The following is a 15,353-nucleotide window of genomic DNA, read 5'->3' as shown; positions in this document are numbered from 1 at the left end:
CTAACTGTGCTGCCAATGTGGATGCAGGCCTCAGTTAGCTACACCCAAGTACAGTCTGAACTGTCAATGAGAATGGGCAAACACAATAATCAGAGACAATCAAAGCAAGGAAACAGCAGGAAAGGGCTATAAAAAGGAGATTATTTCTCCTAATATTGACACACACTGTTCTCAAATAACAGTGGCATTTTGTTTTAATATTATGTGCATTTAAGCAACGTTGGGAAATGATACAGCAATTAGCAGCATACTGAGAAACCTTAAATAGTTCTTCCAAGAAAAGAAACTCGACAAAAGGCAAAAGTGGCATCCTGTATACAGAAGTCTCACCTGGTTTGCTATATAATAGCTTAAAAGTACAATATGTAATTGTTCAAAGTCCCCTGTACCATCAGGGTACGAGGATTAGCATAGCTTTACCGGGGCTCGTGTATTGATGCATGTTCTGTCCACTGTGGGCTTGTGCTTATCCTCACATTTGACAGCAGTGGAGTTTAATCTTTTCTCTGTATCTGCAATGGCTTTCTCCTGGATAGAGGAGTCTGTGGAATTCAGGCCTTGAATCAGGTTGGCTGGAAACGGGAAGAAAAACGAAACAATTAAGCGTGGAATAGAAAAGTTGTCAGACAAATAAGGAGTTCACTCCTGCCCTGAGTAATAGGCTTCAGAAATTTACATGCCACTGCTTCTGCACACGGCTTCCAGGGCAACAAGCAAGTAAAGGACAAATAAGAAGGACAACAAACAAATCAATAAAAGCCACAGGGTAATACAAAGTATAAGAGCATAACAAACCACACGAACCAGAGAAAAGCTAAGCCAAATAGAAATTTGCCTGCCCTCAGCAGCAGCCTTCTCCGCTGCCACCAAGGTGTGGCATAAGCTGGAGCACCTGCTGGTGGATGGGCCACCACACAGCAAGAGCATCGTGAGCATGCAGGCACTGCTGGACATCTTGGTCGGCTTCCACACCAAGGGCAGCCACAACTCAGTACTCTAGAGGGACAGGTTTGTCTCTGACTTCCTCAAGGGGGAAGGGACTTCCTGATTATCAAGAGCAACATATAGAATCATAGAGTCATAGAGCTGGAAGGGGCCACGTGGGTCATGGAGTCCAACCCTCTGAAATGTAGGAATCTTGTGCCCAAATGGTGCTCAAGCCCACAACCCTGAGATTAATAATAACTAAGCTATCAAACTTCCTCATCAAAGGTGCCCCGGGGCAGGCTACCCAGAGTCAGCATCCACCTTACCATTAGTGGTAGGCCCAAGAACCCCATCATCTCCACCACGGCCCACTACCCAAGGACCCCAGCCAGTGAAGTATCTGGCTGAGCTGGCTTAACAGTGGGCATTATGTGTATTTTATGTGTATTTTAATGAACAAAGACCATAGTCTTTGGGGACATGGAGAACGTGTGGATGAACTTAACAGTGCTTAGCTTTTAGTTGCTATTTTGTTAGTGTTGTTAATATCATTTTATAGATTATAAATGCCACACTGATTTGTTAATCATATAATATGATTTTTGTTGTAAATGTGATGTTCTAGCTAGAATCCTACAAATCTGATATTTGTAGGAAAACAAATCTTCTATCCCTTGTGGTTGCACAGATGTGTTTTAAATTGGAATGGCAAAAGGAAAACTGTAATATTGGGTTTTTTGTTTGTTTGTTTTAAAAAGACCCTTAGAAATATTTATTTCTCTGTCATTTATTTTTAACTTTCAAGAACTTAGAAGTCAAGTGATACTCGCCCATCACTTGCTTAGAGTGTTAGTCAACATGCTCAAGAAAGGAATATTTTATGTTAACTTCCTACGACTCAAAATATGCAAACAATGTTTTTTTAAAAAAAAATATACTGTAAATATGCAAACCAGGTGCTGCCCTCTGGCAAAGTAACATTTCGATGTAGACTCAATGCTGAACAAATTGCTCAGCTCAGATTTAATTTGGGGGCTTTCTCAGAAGCTGGCATGATGTACACCACTTTCAAAACATTGAGAAAGATATAAAAAGAGAAATGTTTTTGCAAAGCAGTGCAACTAGGCCAAGATTTAATTCTGAAGTCAGCATTTTATCTCTGCAGAACAGATTGGCTGTTCTGGATGCCTGCTCTCCTTGAAGTTCTGGCTTTGTTGCACTCATGTTTATATGAAAATGGATGACCCAAGCAATAATTGAGATTTCTCCAAGTCATGAATTGGAAAGCCAGTTCTAATTCACTGAGGGGTAGAGGCGAGATGAGTTGGGGATACTGCAGAAAGCAAAACCAAAACAAAGAACAACCATCATCTTCCCATCTTCTCAAATGACCTGTACAACCCCTGTCTGTACCTTGCAAGTAAAGCAGACAGCAGAGGAAATTAAAAGATGCCGCACTACGGCTGCAGAGGACCACAAACAAAGAAATTCAGGAAAGAAATTCAAGAAGCAATAAATTCTAAACTCTATGCTGATACTAAGGCATCTGCCTTTCAGATGCTTTAGACTACAGTTCCCATCAGCCCTCGCCCAGCATTACCTTATGATGCTGGGGCTGATGGAAGTTGTCATTCAAAATATCTGAAGGACACCTGGTTGGAAAAGGCTTCCCTAAAGTTTTCTTTCCAGCACAGGCTGTGCAAACATTACTGGCTTAAAATGCAGCAAGGCCATTTATTCCCTGCTGTGTAAATCACATTTACACATCATTGTGTAGCACCCTGCTTGTGGTTAACGCTTAGCTGGAATGAAATATTCAACGCAGCAATAGAGAAATTAAAATAATAATTTATTTGTCAGACAAATAAATATGAGGCACAGCGGTATATGGTTACCAAGCTCTGGCCTGGCCTCCTGCCATTCTGGCCAGCACTTATATTTCCTTAATCCAGCCCCCTTGCTCCTCCTGTGGCTGCCTCTGTCCAATCAGCCTAGTTGAAATTCCTATTGGCTGTTTGCTAGAACCAATCACAAAATATACACCCATTTCCTTCTGTCCTTTTATGGGAATCAAAAAGCTATATATTCTTCTATCTATAAATGACAAATAAGTAGTAATATATCTTACATGTGTCTCAACAAGGAACCTTAATTACCAGCTCACCTCGCCCTATTGCCCTCCAAAACAGATGGTTAATCTTAAATTTTTATCTTAAACAGATGTCAAGGATCATCATTGAAAGATCTCCTTCTCTTGAAGGTCTTTTAAACAAAGGCCTGACAACCATATGTGCTCTAATGATGTTTCCTGCTTGGCGGGGGGGGGGGGGGGGGGCTGGTGGCTGATGGCCCCTGTGATCTCTTCCAACTATATGAAATAAGAATCTAGCATAAGGATTTAACATTTCTTAGCTTCTAATTCCTTTGCATAATTACATTTAAGCCAATATATTTAATACATAACATAAATAACCTTTTTAAAAGAATAAACCTTTTCAAAGTAAGGAACAGTTTCCAGCCTCAAAAATAGAAAGAAAACCTCTCTTCTCCAGCCAAGCCAGTTGCCTTTTTCACTGCTCTTGACCTTTGAACCTCAGGAAAATATGGCTCAAGTTGAATGGGAGGCACATGGTTTTATTTTACTATTTACCCACTCTTAATTATGTTTTTCTCTGCTTTTTTATCTTTTGTAATATGTAGGGTCAGTGTAACCTTGGCTGTCAGCCTGTAATTCCCTTTGACTTTGAGAATTGTTTTCCCATTATAACGGTGGGAAAAGAAGGGACGGTAGTTTCACTTTTGAAAAGCTCTGCGCAACGGAAGATTCCACTGGGTTAGAGACTCCATTTTTTTTTCTTTGCTTTTGTGTGCCAGGAAGAAGGAGGAGGAAAGAGGCTGTCTGTTTTGTAAGGCGTTTTTATTTTATTTAAACCCAAATATACTTTAGATACTTAAAGCAACTGTATCACCAGTATCTTTGAGGAACTAAATCTGAAGCTGGGAATTTTTGTTTTCCTTTTTTTTGGTATTTTCACTTCGCCTTTTTTTTCTATTTTTTTTTTTATTTCTCTTTGCCGGACTGTGGCCTCCTGGTGGCTGGGAAAGAGAAATTTCAAGCTGTTTTTTTTCTTTTGCCTCTCGGGCCTTGGCTGGACTCTTTGGGCTGACTTGTCGTTATTGAAGGGGGATCTGGCTGACAGGAAGGAACTTTAAAGAATCTTAATTTGTTTGAGTGCAGCTCCCGGAACATCCCCTCAGCTTGAGTCTTTATGGGAATTAGCCCAATTGAGGGCAAGAAGATTAAGATCAAGAGTGTTGATGTATGCAATTTGATATGGAATAGCCTAAATGGTGGCAGGAAGATTTAAGATTTAAGACTAAGGTTTGATTGGGTTTATATATTGGATCTGAAATTAAAGTACCTTATTTGGTGGATTAGCCTAATTGGTGGCAAGAAGAAGTGAAGACATTGAAAATTGAAATTGAAACTGAAAATTGAAATTGGATATTGGACATATATTTAAAAGGCCTGCTATAATTATATTAGGACTAAAATATTTTGAATGTGGATGTATGGAATGTTGCTGAATGGAATGCTGATAGATTATAGAATTTAAGGGTACAGTTGTGTGGTGGTTTGGGAAATTAATCTGCTCTCCTTTTTTGGGGGGGGGCTAAATAATTGAAATATTTGGAATAGCGAAAGCAGGCCCGATATTTTAATTAGTGGATTACTAACAAAATTGTGTGAAATGTCGCATGTACAGAAAAAAAGTGGGGAGGGGGGGACTCCGGGAGAAAGAAAGGGGTCTAAGCAAGAATCAGATTTTAGATCTGAAATACTAAAAATGTTTGCAGAAATTAGGCAGAGTGAGAAGAACCTAGAAACAAAAATTGAACAGGTGGATTCAAAGATTGGGAAAATGGATAAGAAGATAGACGAAACAGTAAATGAACTGAAAGGACAAATCAAAGAAGTATCTAAAAGAACTCATGTGTTAGAGGAAGGAATGAAAAAGACAAAACTGGAAATGAGGGAACTGAAACGTGAAGAGGACAAAATTAGGGTTGGTCTCCTGGAAACTAATAAATCACAAGAAGAAATGTGGGACGCCATCTCCATGAATGAACTCCGACAACGGGAGGTTAACCTAAGGCTGAGAGGGATACCAGAAACTCAAAGTGAGAACATTAGACAAAAATTAATAACTGAACTGGCACAATGGTTGGAGTTTCAAGAAGGGGAGGTGGCAAATACAGTACAGAATGCTTTTAGAATGAAAGTAAGAACGACTAAAGCAAAGAAATTTCCTGGAGACTGCCTGATAACCTTCAAAGATAGAGATATGAGAAATTTGGTTCTTCAAAAAAATAGGGAAAAAAGATTGACTATAGATGGCTGCTACATAATTATTTTTAAAGATATACCAATCAGGCTGTAGAAGCGGAGAGACCCCTACAAAACACAGGTACAAATCCTCAAGAAGAAGAATATAGAATTCAAATGGGAATTCCCGGAAGGGATCTCCTTTACTTATAAAAACAAGAGACACCGACTGACCAGCCCGGGGGAGATAGGCAAGTTCCAGAGAAAGTATAAAGAATTGACAGCAGAAGAAGAAGAAGAAGCCAAAGGAGCAACCGGAGGTGTGGATGTAAAGATGAAAAATGGAAGACAACTGGATGAAGAGGAGGAAGAAGAAGAAGAAGAAGAGGAAGAAGAAGAGGAAGAAAGATTATAATAACTTAGGAAAAATTTTTATATTTATTAATTGGAAACAACATGGCTCTAAAGATTTGGAATTGGAATGTGAATGGTCTGAACGAAAAGAAAAAACGAAATAAGGTGGAACAATTTTTAAAGAAGAAGAATTTAGATATAATTTGTATGCAGGAGACACACGTGGCAAAGAGACACAGGAAAATTTTGATTAATAAAAGACTTGGAAATGAATTTATATCTTCAGACAAGGAAAAAAAGAGGGGAGTGATTTTGTACGTAAAAAGTAAAATTGAAGCCCAGCAAGTTTTCAAGGATGATGAAGGAAGAATCATTGCAGTTCAAATTAATTGGCAAGGCGAAAAAATAATGATTGTCGGGATCTACGCACCTAATGGAAATAAAACTGATTTTTATAAGAATTTAGAAGAAAAGCTGTTGGAATTTGCAGATCAAAAGATAGTTGTGATGGGAGATATGAACGGGGTGGTGTCTTCAGAAATGGACAGATTAAGGAACAATGGATCGAAAGAAGGAAAACTACCCAAAACTTTTTTTGAAATGGTCAAAAACTGTAATTTAATAGACATTTGGAGGTTAAGACACCCGTTGGAAAAACAGTTTACATATTATTCGGAACCAAATCAGTCAATGTCCAGAATCGATCAAATTTGGATATCAAATGAATTAACTCCAAGAATTCTTCAAGTGGAAATTCAACCGAGAGTTATCTCAGATCATAGTCCCATTAAATTAGAACTTAAAGGCTTTGAAGAAAGAACATTTAGATGGAGAATGAATGACTATCTACTAGATGATCAAAAAGTTGTGCAAGAGGCACAGAAGAAATTGAAAGAATATTTTGAAGATAATTGTAACAAAGGAACGAAGATGAGCACAGTTTGGGATGCAAGCAAGGCGGTGATGAGAGGGTTCTTTATACAACAGAATTCGATCAAAAAGAAAAATAGAGAGAAAGAAAAGAAAGAAATTTTAAAACAAATTATGGAAAATGAACAAAAATTAATCAAGAAACCAAATAACGTAAGGATTAAACAAAGTATTAAGGTTCTACAAACTCAATTTGCAATGATAATAAATAAGGAAGTGGAATGGAACATCAAAAAATTGAGACAAAAGAACTTTGAATTCGCAAATAAATCAGGAAAGTGGCTTGCTTGGCAGATCAAGAAAAGAAAGGAGCAAAATACAATAAATAAAATTGAAATGGGAGGAGAAGAGATAACTAATCCCAAAGATATTAGAAAAGGATTCTTGGACTTTTATAGACAATTGTATAAACGAAAAGAAAAGAACAACATGAGAAAAATAGAAAGATATTTAAAAGAGAAAGAGGTGCAAAAGATCCCGACAGAAGCACAAGAAAGGCTGAACACTCCAATTGATATAGAGGAGATGAAGGCGGCGATAAAAAAATTGAAGAACGGAAAAGCCCCAGGACCAGATGGTTTTACAGCAAGGTACTATAAAGAATTGGGAACAACCCTAATGTTACCACTGAGAGAAGTAATGAATAATATATTAAAGGAGAGAGAAATTCCAGAGACGTGGAAAGAAGCATTTATAACCTTTATTCCAAAAGAAGATGCGGACTTAACTCAAGTAAAGAACTACAGACCAATCTCCCTTTTAAACACGGATTACAAAATTTTTGCAGGAATAATTGCAGAGAGATTAAAAAAGGTTTTACAAGAAATCATTCATGAAGATCAAGCGGGTTTCCTTCCTGGCAGACAGATGAGAGACAATGTGAGGAATGTCATAAATATTTTAGAGTATCTGACGGCCAGGAATGAGAAACAAGCAATGTTGATGTTTGTGGATGCCGAAAAGGCATTTGATAACGTATCATGGGACTTTATGTTGAAAAATATTGAACAGAGGGAAATGGGGAATGATTTCTTTAATGGAATAAAGGCAATATATACGGAGCAAAAAGCGAAGTTGATAGTGAACAATATGATAACAGAAGAAATCAAAATTTCTAAAGGTACCAGACAGGGTTGCCCGCTATCACCATTATTATTCATAATGGTCCTTGAGGTCTTTTTAGATTCAATAAGGAAAAATGAAAGTATAAAGGGGGTGACAATAGGCCAAAACCAATATAAAGTTAAAGCCTTTGCCGACGACTTAGTTTTGATGGTGGAAGAACCGATGGAGACTGCAGCCGAGATACTGGAGGAAATTGAAAAATTTGGAGAGGTGGCAGGTTTTATAATAAACAGGAAGAAAACCAAAATTATAGCCAAAAATATGGAAAAAACAACGATGGAAGTATTGCAACAGCAAACGGGTATTGAAATTGCCAAAAAGGTGAAATATTTGGGAATATGGTTAACTCCAAAAAATATTGATCTGTTCCAAAATAACTATGTCCCGGTGTGGAATGGAATTAAGAAGGATCTGGAAGTATGGAGAAGACTAAAACTATCCCTCTGGGGAAGAATCTCAATGATTAAGATGTTAGTGCTACCAAAGATGTTATTTTTATTCCAGATGATACCAATACTAAAAGGAGCGGCGATCTTTAAAGATTGGCAAAGGATGATTTCAAGATATGTCTGGCAGGGCAAAAAGCCGAGAATCAAATATAAATTATTAACAGATGCAAAAGAAAGAGGAGGCTTTGCCCTGCCAGATTTGAAGTTGTATTATGAAGCATCATGTCTTTGCTGGTTAAAAGAATGGATTAAACTTAAAAATACGAAGCTCCTGGATTTGGAAGGATTTGACAACAGATTTGGATGGCACGCGCACCTTTGGAAAGAAAAGAAAAAGGGTTATAAATCATTTGAAAATCATATCTTCCGGAGATCGCTATTGGAAGTTTGGGACAGATACAAAAATATATTAGAAATGGGGGTCCCACATTGGTTATCCCCATTAGAGGTTATAGGTGTCAAAAAAGTTAATATGAGAAGTGACTGGATCACCTATGGAGACTTGGTGGTGAAGGAAGGGGGGAAGTGGAGATTAAAACCATACGAACAAGTAAGGGAACATGTTTATGATTGGTTGCACTACTATCAAATAAGTGAAATGTTTAAAAAGGATGTGAAAGAAAAAGGGTACAAAGAAAAAGACTCAAAATTTCAAACAGAAATTGTTAATAATGATTGTAAGATAATTTCCAAAATGTATAAAATTCTGTTGGAATGGCATACAATGGACGAGGAAGTAAAAGTGGTTATGATTCAATGGGCCAAAGACTTAGGATATAACATAGAAATAGATGATTGGCAAAGAATATGGAATGAAAACCTGAAGTTTACAGCATGTATCACATTGAAAGAAAATGTTATGAAGATGGTATATAGGTGGTATATGACACCAGTAAAATTAGCAAAAATGTACAAAACCTGTAACAAATGTTGGAGATGCAAGGAGAAAGAAGGTACATTCATGCATATGTGGTGGGATTGTAAGAAAGTAAGGGGGTTCTGGGAGATGATATATAATGAATTAAAGAAAATGCTAAAATATAGCTTTGTTAAGAAACCAGAAATCTTTTTGCTGGGAATAACAAGAATGGACATAAATAGGAGAGACTGTAAACTTTTTCAGTATGCAATCACCGCAGCAAGAATACTGTTGGCCCAAAAATGGAAACAAGAAGAAGTACCGACTCTGGAAGAATGGAGGGCAAAATTAACAGACTATGCAGAACTGGATAAACTAACTGGGAAAATCAGATTCCAAAAGGATTACAGGTTCTTTGAGGACTGGGGAAAATTTACGGAGTATTTGAAAACTGTTTGTGAGGACTGTACAACGCTAGTGTGCTTTAAAGAAGCTTTGTGAAAATACAAGGAATATTGTTAGTAAGCAAATAAGGTCAGAAATATAGTGTTTAATGGCAATATTAAAATTAAGGAATGTGAAGATAGGACTTGAATTACGAATGATTGTCAGAGAAGTTGAGGGAGGTCCAATAAGCTAAAATATGTGATGTGTAAATTGATATGACTGGAGTTTTTCATGAAAAATTTTATAATAAAAATTTAAAGCAAAAAAAAAAGAGAATTGTTTTCTGCTATAAATCAGGGGGCCCCCTTATCCAGGAGAATAAACATCTTGCCAAGGTTCTTAGGCAGCTGCTCTTCTGCCTGGCATGAAACATTTGAAGATCTTTAAGCTCATTTTAAAATACAGGCCCTGATCAAGCCTCAATAAAAATGCAGGCTTATGATTAGATGCCTCAATTGTACACATCAGTACGATGTGTACATGTGATTCCATGTCACCTGCTGTCTGTCCACACCAGTGGGCAGAGAGGGGGTATGGATGTCTTCACGTGGCTTAAGTTTCAAATTGAAACAGTGGAGTTGATTTGGGGAGAAAAGGATGAAAATGCATAGTACCTCAAAAAAAGTACAGGATAGATGTGTACTGGGGCTAACATGGTGTGTACACAGCTTTACAAACCAGCCATGGGAGTGCACAGGATGCTGTCATACAGTAAAGGACAGATGACAAAGGATAAGGCGATTCTCCTCTTTTACAGTGGTACCTCGGGTTACATACGCTTCAGGTTACATACGCTTCAGATTACAGACTCCGCTAACCCAGGAATAGTACCTCAGGTTAAGAACTTTGCTTCAGGATGAGAACAGAAATCGTGCTGCGGCGGCAGCGGGAGGCCCCATTAGCTAAACTGGTGCTTCAGGTTAAGAACCGTTTCAGGTTAAGAACGGACCTCCGGAACAAATTAAGTACTTAACCCGAGGTACCACTGTATATGATTGTAACAACTAGAATTGTTTTTCCAAAGCACTGGGAAATAAATCAAATACCTAGGACTTATAGAGAATTGTACAGCAAATTATGGGATTGGCAATTTTGAACAATTTAGCTTATGCTGCATGAAACAGCAAAGAAACATTCAGACAAAATTTGAAGCTGATTAGATACGGGTCAAACAATATTAGAACAATAAATACATCACAATGACTGACAATTCCTTTCTGCTTTTACAAAGGCATTTCTTAAAATAATACGTATTTGAATCTTAACCCAGTGAATTAAGTCACCCAGTGAACCATCCATGTGTAGCAGTTTACGAAATTGTAAATATATTTCAGTCTGATGTTTGGAGTGGAAAGTTATGTGAGAATCACTATATACTAGTGGGCTACATAAATGATGAATATAGGTTTTTTATTTCCATATTATATCCTTGAACAGCTTTCAGTAATCTTTTCATTACAAAATGGTGGCATAATCACTGTATTTGTACCTTTATCTTCTCCCTCATTTTGTTTAAAAGTGTGTGAGGAGAAGCTGGAGCAGAAAATTAATTAGATTACAGATGTGTCACTCTGATAAGGCTTCAGTTTTTCGACACTGATAACACCATGGGGAAAAACTGGGGAGAAAAACATTTATTTTCGAAATATAAAACCTGTATTAAGTAGTAGTTCCCTTAGGACAAGACAAGGAAAAGAGGAAGAAAAGAAGAAGCAGAATAGGGCAGTTTTTATATCACAGAGCTAGAGATTTTATGTGATAGTGTGCTAGGTACAATAAACCAAAGGCTAGCCAAAGTGAACAGCATTTTAGCAACTGAGACAGGATATAAATAACATTCAAAGAATCTCATTTTTATACTACTGATACACAGTTTTTCAAATGAGGGTAGGAGTGTTTTGCATTAGTCATCCTTCCCCTTCTTCCATGCGGGAAGGTGGGTTATTTATTGTCGTACCGCATTGCTTGTCACCAAATACTATTTGCTATGCATATTTCTATAAAGCTCTGTGCTCTTTTTCCAAATCTCAGGGTTCATATTATCTAACTCAAAAAGATTTTGAAACTGTAAATAAAATAATGTTTACAAAGAGTTACCAAGATTATTGTATGGAATGAGCTGTCAAGCTCATAGTCTCATAAGCATTAAAAAAAAAAAAAGCCAAACTAGGAGGCTTTTAAATTATTGATTGTCATGAGAGCAGTTGCTAGCATAAATTTTTAAGGCAATTTTTGCAACACAGAGAACAAGTAAATCAAAGGATTACCGACAGCAGAACTTGTCAGATATAGCTGTAATGCTGTGTAGTCTGGTGATCAAATCTTTGCATCTCTGAACACTATTACTATAAAGAGTTGTTCTAATAAATCATCCGCTTCTTTCACTATCTCGGTGCTTTCAAGATGTCTTTCCTATGCTTCTTAATTCTTTTAGGAAGGTGTTCAGGGTAAACTGCAACATACTACCTGAATGGTCAGATAATGGCTGGAAAAGTGTTGTCTAAATAAAGTGTTTTACAACTCTTGATTTTAAAATCCATGCAAGCTGATGGTTCTGGTGCTGTCCAGTGGTCAAGAGGAGCTGCAGCTTCATCACAAGTGACTAATTTCAAAGGGACCAACAATGTTAGCCCGTTAAGTGGCACAGAATTTTCATTTCCTGACAGATGTTATTCTGAAAGGTGGCACTGGATTCATTACTCAGGGCATGATCTGAAAGCACATGTAGCAGCAACCTCATCAAAGTTAAGCAATTCTGGGGCTGGTCAGTCCCAGCATAGGGACCCACTGAGAACTCTGTGTGCTGTACCACAGATGAAAGGTGTGGTATAAACGCTTCATTTCATCGTAGGTGTAATTCAGCAAATCAGTCAGTACAGCAAAGAGGATAAAGTACTGAGTTTAAGAAAGGATCACAGCAGAATGCTAGAGAACACGTATTGCCTGCACAATGACCCAGGCTCAATCTCTGGCAACTCCGATCTAAATAATCAGTTAGTTAATGGGAATTCTTTCTTTCTGAGGCACTGGAGAGTCAGAGTAGAGAATGTTGGACTTAGATGGGCAGTCAGACCTGATACAAGGCAGCTTCCTGTATTCCTCTTATAAAATCCAGGTTGAAATCCCTGTGTAGTGAAAGTCATTTCTTCTTGCCATCAGCTGCCTCAGGTGTAGAACACTAATGGGCCATTTATTATTGTTTCACAGAAAGAAAGGTAAAGCAACCACATGCACAGGGCCAATTGCCAAGAAAATCAAACACAATCACATTCGATTTCAAAAGAGGCAACTTCCCCAAAATGAGGGGATTGGTAAAAAGGAAGCTGAAAGGCAAAGTTAAGAGGGTCAAACCACTCTCAAACACTTGGGGGTTGTTTAAAAAGGCAGTGTAAATATGTTTACTGTGGAGCTCAAGAAAAATTGGCTCAGCGGTAATTTCAATTTCTCCTGCTTTAGCTGAGCGGGGTACTTCACTAGGAAAGAAGGAGAACCTCCCTATAATTGCACCAAAGGATGCTGTAGTGAAAAATCAGGTGCTGCTGACTGACTGGGACATGCTCAGCTCATGCAAGGTACTGTTCAAACAAACTTATGGTTGACTTACTAACTTCATCCACATCTCTAAGGAATTTCTGCAAATCCTGTTCTTCCTGCTCTTTAGACATCTTGACCCCAAATACTGAAACAATCTGTATGAAAAGAAGAGGAAAAATTATAAAACATCTCAAACTATTTCATAATGTCTAAAGCTTGCCACCTTGTGGTTGTTTCATGGGTTCATTAGAAATGGCTAACAGTAATTTATGTTATGCTAATTTTGAGTTCTGCCTATGCTGCAGACATGCAAAGCAGATTTACTACCATGGCTTTTACTTGGGACACTTATGAGGCAGGGCTAGAGCTCACTAATCCTCAGTACTACTATCTAACAAAACTATTTATGTCCCAATAGTGTAAAACCTTCTACTAAAGGCCCTTGTAGAAGAAACACTTTTAGTATTGCAAAAAAGGGTGGATGGGGAAATCTAATTTCTGGTGTTCCAAAGCCAATCCAGGGCAAAGCTGGAACTGTGAGAATAGCTGGAGGGAAGAAGACAAAGAAGATGCTGAGAGCATCCAAGAATGGGTGTAGTTTCAAGGACGAGGGAAGGACGAGATGCTATTTACAGGGCAGTGCCAAGGATAAGAAAGAAGAAGTCACTTTCTAGGGTCTTGCCTTGCTGCAGACAAACTGGGGGATGGGAGAGATCTAAAAGGGGGAGCACTATTTTTTCTTAAAGGGGTTAGCATGGTTATTCCTTCTACCTAATACTAATACACAGATTTGCTATCACTAAATAAACTGACCCTTGTGGGGGCAGAACAGGTGGGACCCCCCCCCCCTCTCTCTGTTGTTGGCATCTGTTGCTTTTACAGATTGCATGGCAAGCTGAAGAGCAACAGGGGAAGTTTTATATATATATCCATACTTCCACTAGGGTGGTGGGAGCTTAAGCTGCACCAGTTGGATTCTGGCTACACACTCCATAGTGTATAAATTACAATATACAGTGCTTTTTTCTTTTAAAAATGTTTAGGGGTACTCTCATTTTGACTCAAGAAAATCACCATTTTATAGTTTAAATAGGGGAAAATAAATACAGTAAATGGACAAAAGTACAAAGATTCACAAAATGTTTAGGGGGTATGTGTACCCCTGCGTCCCCCCAGAAAAAAAGCAATGACTACACACACACACAGTGTATAAATTGCGTATAAATCTTGAAACTGAGGTTCTGCCCCCCCCCAACAAAAGCCTGCCCCTCAAAAAGATGACTGACCACTGGGTTTATTTTTATTTTTCTTTACATTTAAAAGAAAATGTTCATGATCTGGGATCTCCCCAAAAACTCAATTTTTGGTGCGATCTCCCCCCACCCACCCACCCACAAAAAAAGCTCAACAACTTTTTGCCCAACCACCTCCCCCCCCAGTCAAAAATCCTGTACACAGATCTGAAGACAGGCTCCGACATCTCCCCTTAGAGCTGCCTTGAAATCCTGGAGAGCCGCTGCCAGTCAGTGCGGACCATACTGAGCTAGATGGACCGAAGTCAAGTCCCTATTTCCCCAGAATACCTGGGGAGGACTCGGGAATTACTATTTTCGGTTAGGAAAAGTGATGAAAGTCTTGAAATTAGGAGCAAATACCAGGGACGGACTTGAGTCGGGCTTTGGGTTCCTTCACAGGCCGCGCCGCGTCCCGGCGGTCTCCATGGTAACCGCGCTGCCCCCGCCGAGGAGTCCAAGATGGCGGCCCAGCGCGCAGCCCCGAGAGCGGAGAGGCGTGGCTATGCAAAAGAGCCCAAGGGGAAAGGAGAAGGCGTTGGCGCCTCAGAGGAGGCGAGGGAAGAGCCGCGCGCCTGTGGGCGGAGACAAGTCTCTCCCGCCTGTTTGTACCTCAGCGCTGTGATGTCTAAACACGGGTTGCTCGAAAGGGATTCTCACGTTCTCCTGCTAAGGCTCACGCTCTTGCAGCTGAGACTGCTAGTAAAAGCACAACGTCCGACGGCATTTCACCTATAGAAGTTTATAGGCAAGCAAGGAGGTTTTAAGCTTCCGTGTAGTCCCTGTAATAGAAACACTGACATAGAAAGATTGGAAAACGTTTATTGAATATATGGGAAGTAATTATGTACAGCTGAAAACGCTGGCAGCATTAGGATAAAGCCAACAGTGTAAATAAGTTTTGCTGCATAGCTGTCAACTTTTCCCTTTTCTTGCGAGGAATCCTATTCGGAATAAGGGAATTTCCTTTAAAAAAGGGAAACGTTGACAGCTATGTTTTGCTGGATGCAATAATGGAATACTGAATGGAATTTTTTTTTTTTTTTTTTGGTAAAATATGCCAGGATTTATTATATGTAAAATGAACCATGGAAAAAGAAGAAGGGAAG

At 38.7% G+C, this 15,353-nt stretch overlaps 1 protein-coding gene across 7 annotated transcripts in view; it reads right to left on the bottom strand.

The window, feature by feature from the left end:
* The window catches only part of TTC12 (tetratricopeptide repeat domain 12), a 44,727-nt gene extending 29,967 nt beyond the window's left edge, over positions 1 to 14,760 (bottom strand). For 4 of the 7 annotated variants that reach the window (XM_079954690.1, XM_079954694.1, XM_079954693.1 and 1 more), the window contains exons 1-3: positions 14,608 to 14,760; positions 13,023 to 13,107; positions 421 to 572 (exon numbers count right to left, since the gene is read on the bottom strand). In XM_079954690.1, coding sequence (XP_079810816.1) covers positions 421 to 572; positions 13,023 to 13,083 — 213 coding nt within the window. In that variant the 5' untranslated portion in view covers positions 13,084 to 13,107; positions 14,608 to 14,760. Of the gene's footprint in view, positions 1 to 420; positions 573 to 13,022; positions 13,108 to 14,535 lie in introns of all 7 variants that reach the window. The other 3 variants (XM_079954692.1, XM_079954691.1, XM_079954695.1) reach the window with 3 other exon arrangements.
* Between the last annotated feature and the right edge of the window lie 593 nt (positions 14,761 to 15,353).

This window comes from Podarcis cretensis, assembly GCF_951804945.1.
Source record: "Podarcis cretensis genome assembly, chromosome: 15".
Taxonomy (NCBI): Eukaryota; Metazoa; Chordata; class Lepidosauria; order Squamata; family Lacertidae; genus Podarcis; species Podarcis cretensis.
This window is presented reverse-complemented; position numbering and strand designations above follow the sequence as displayed.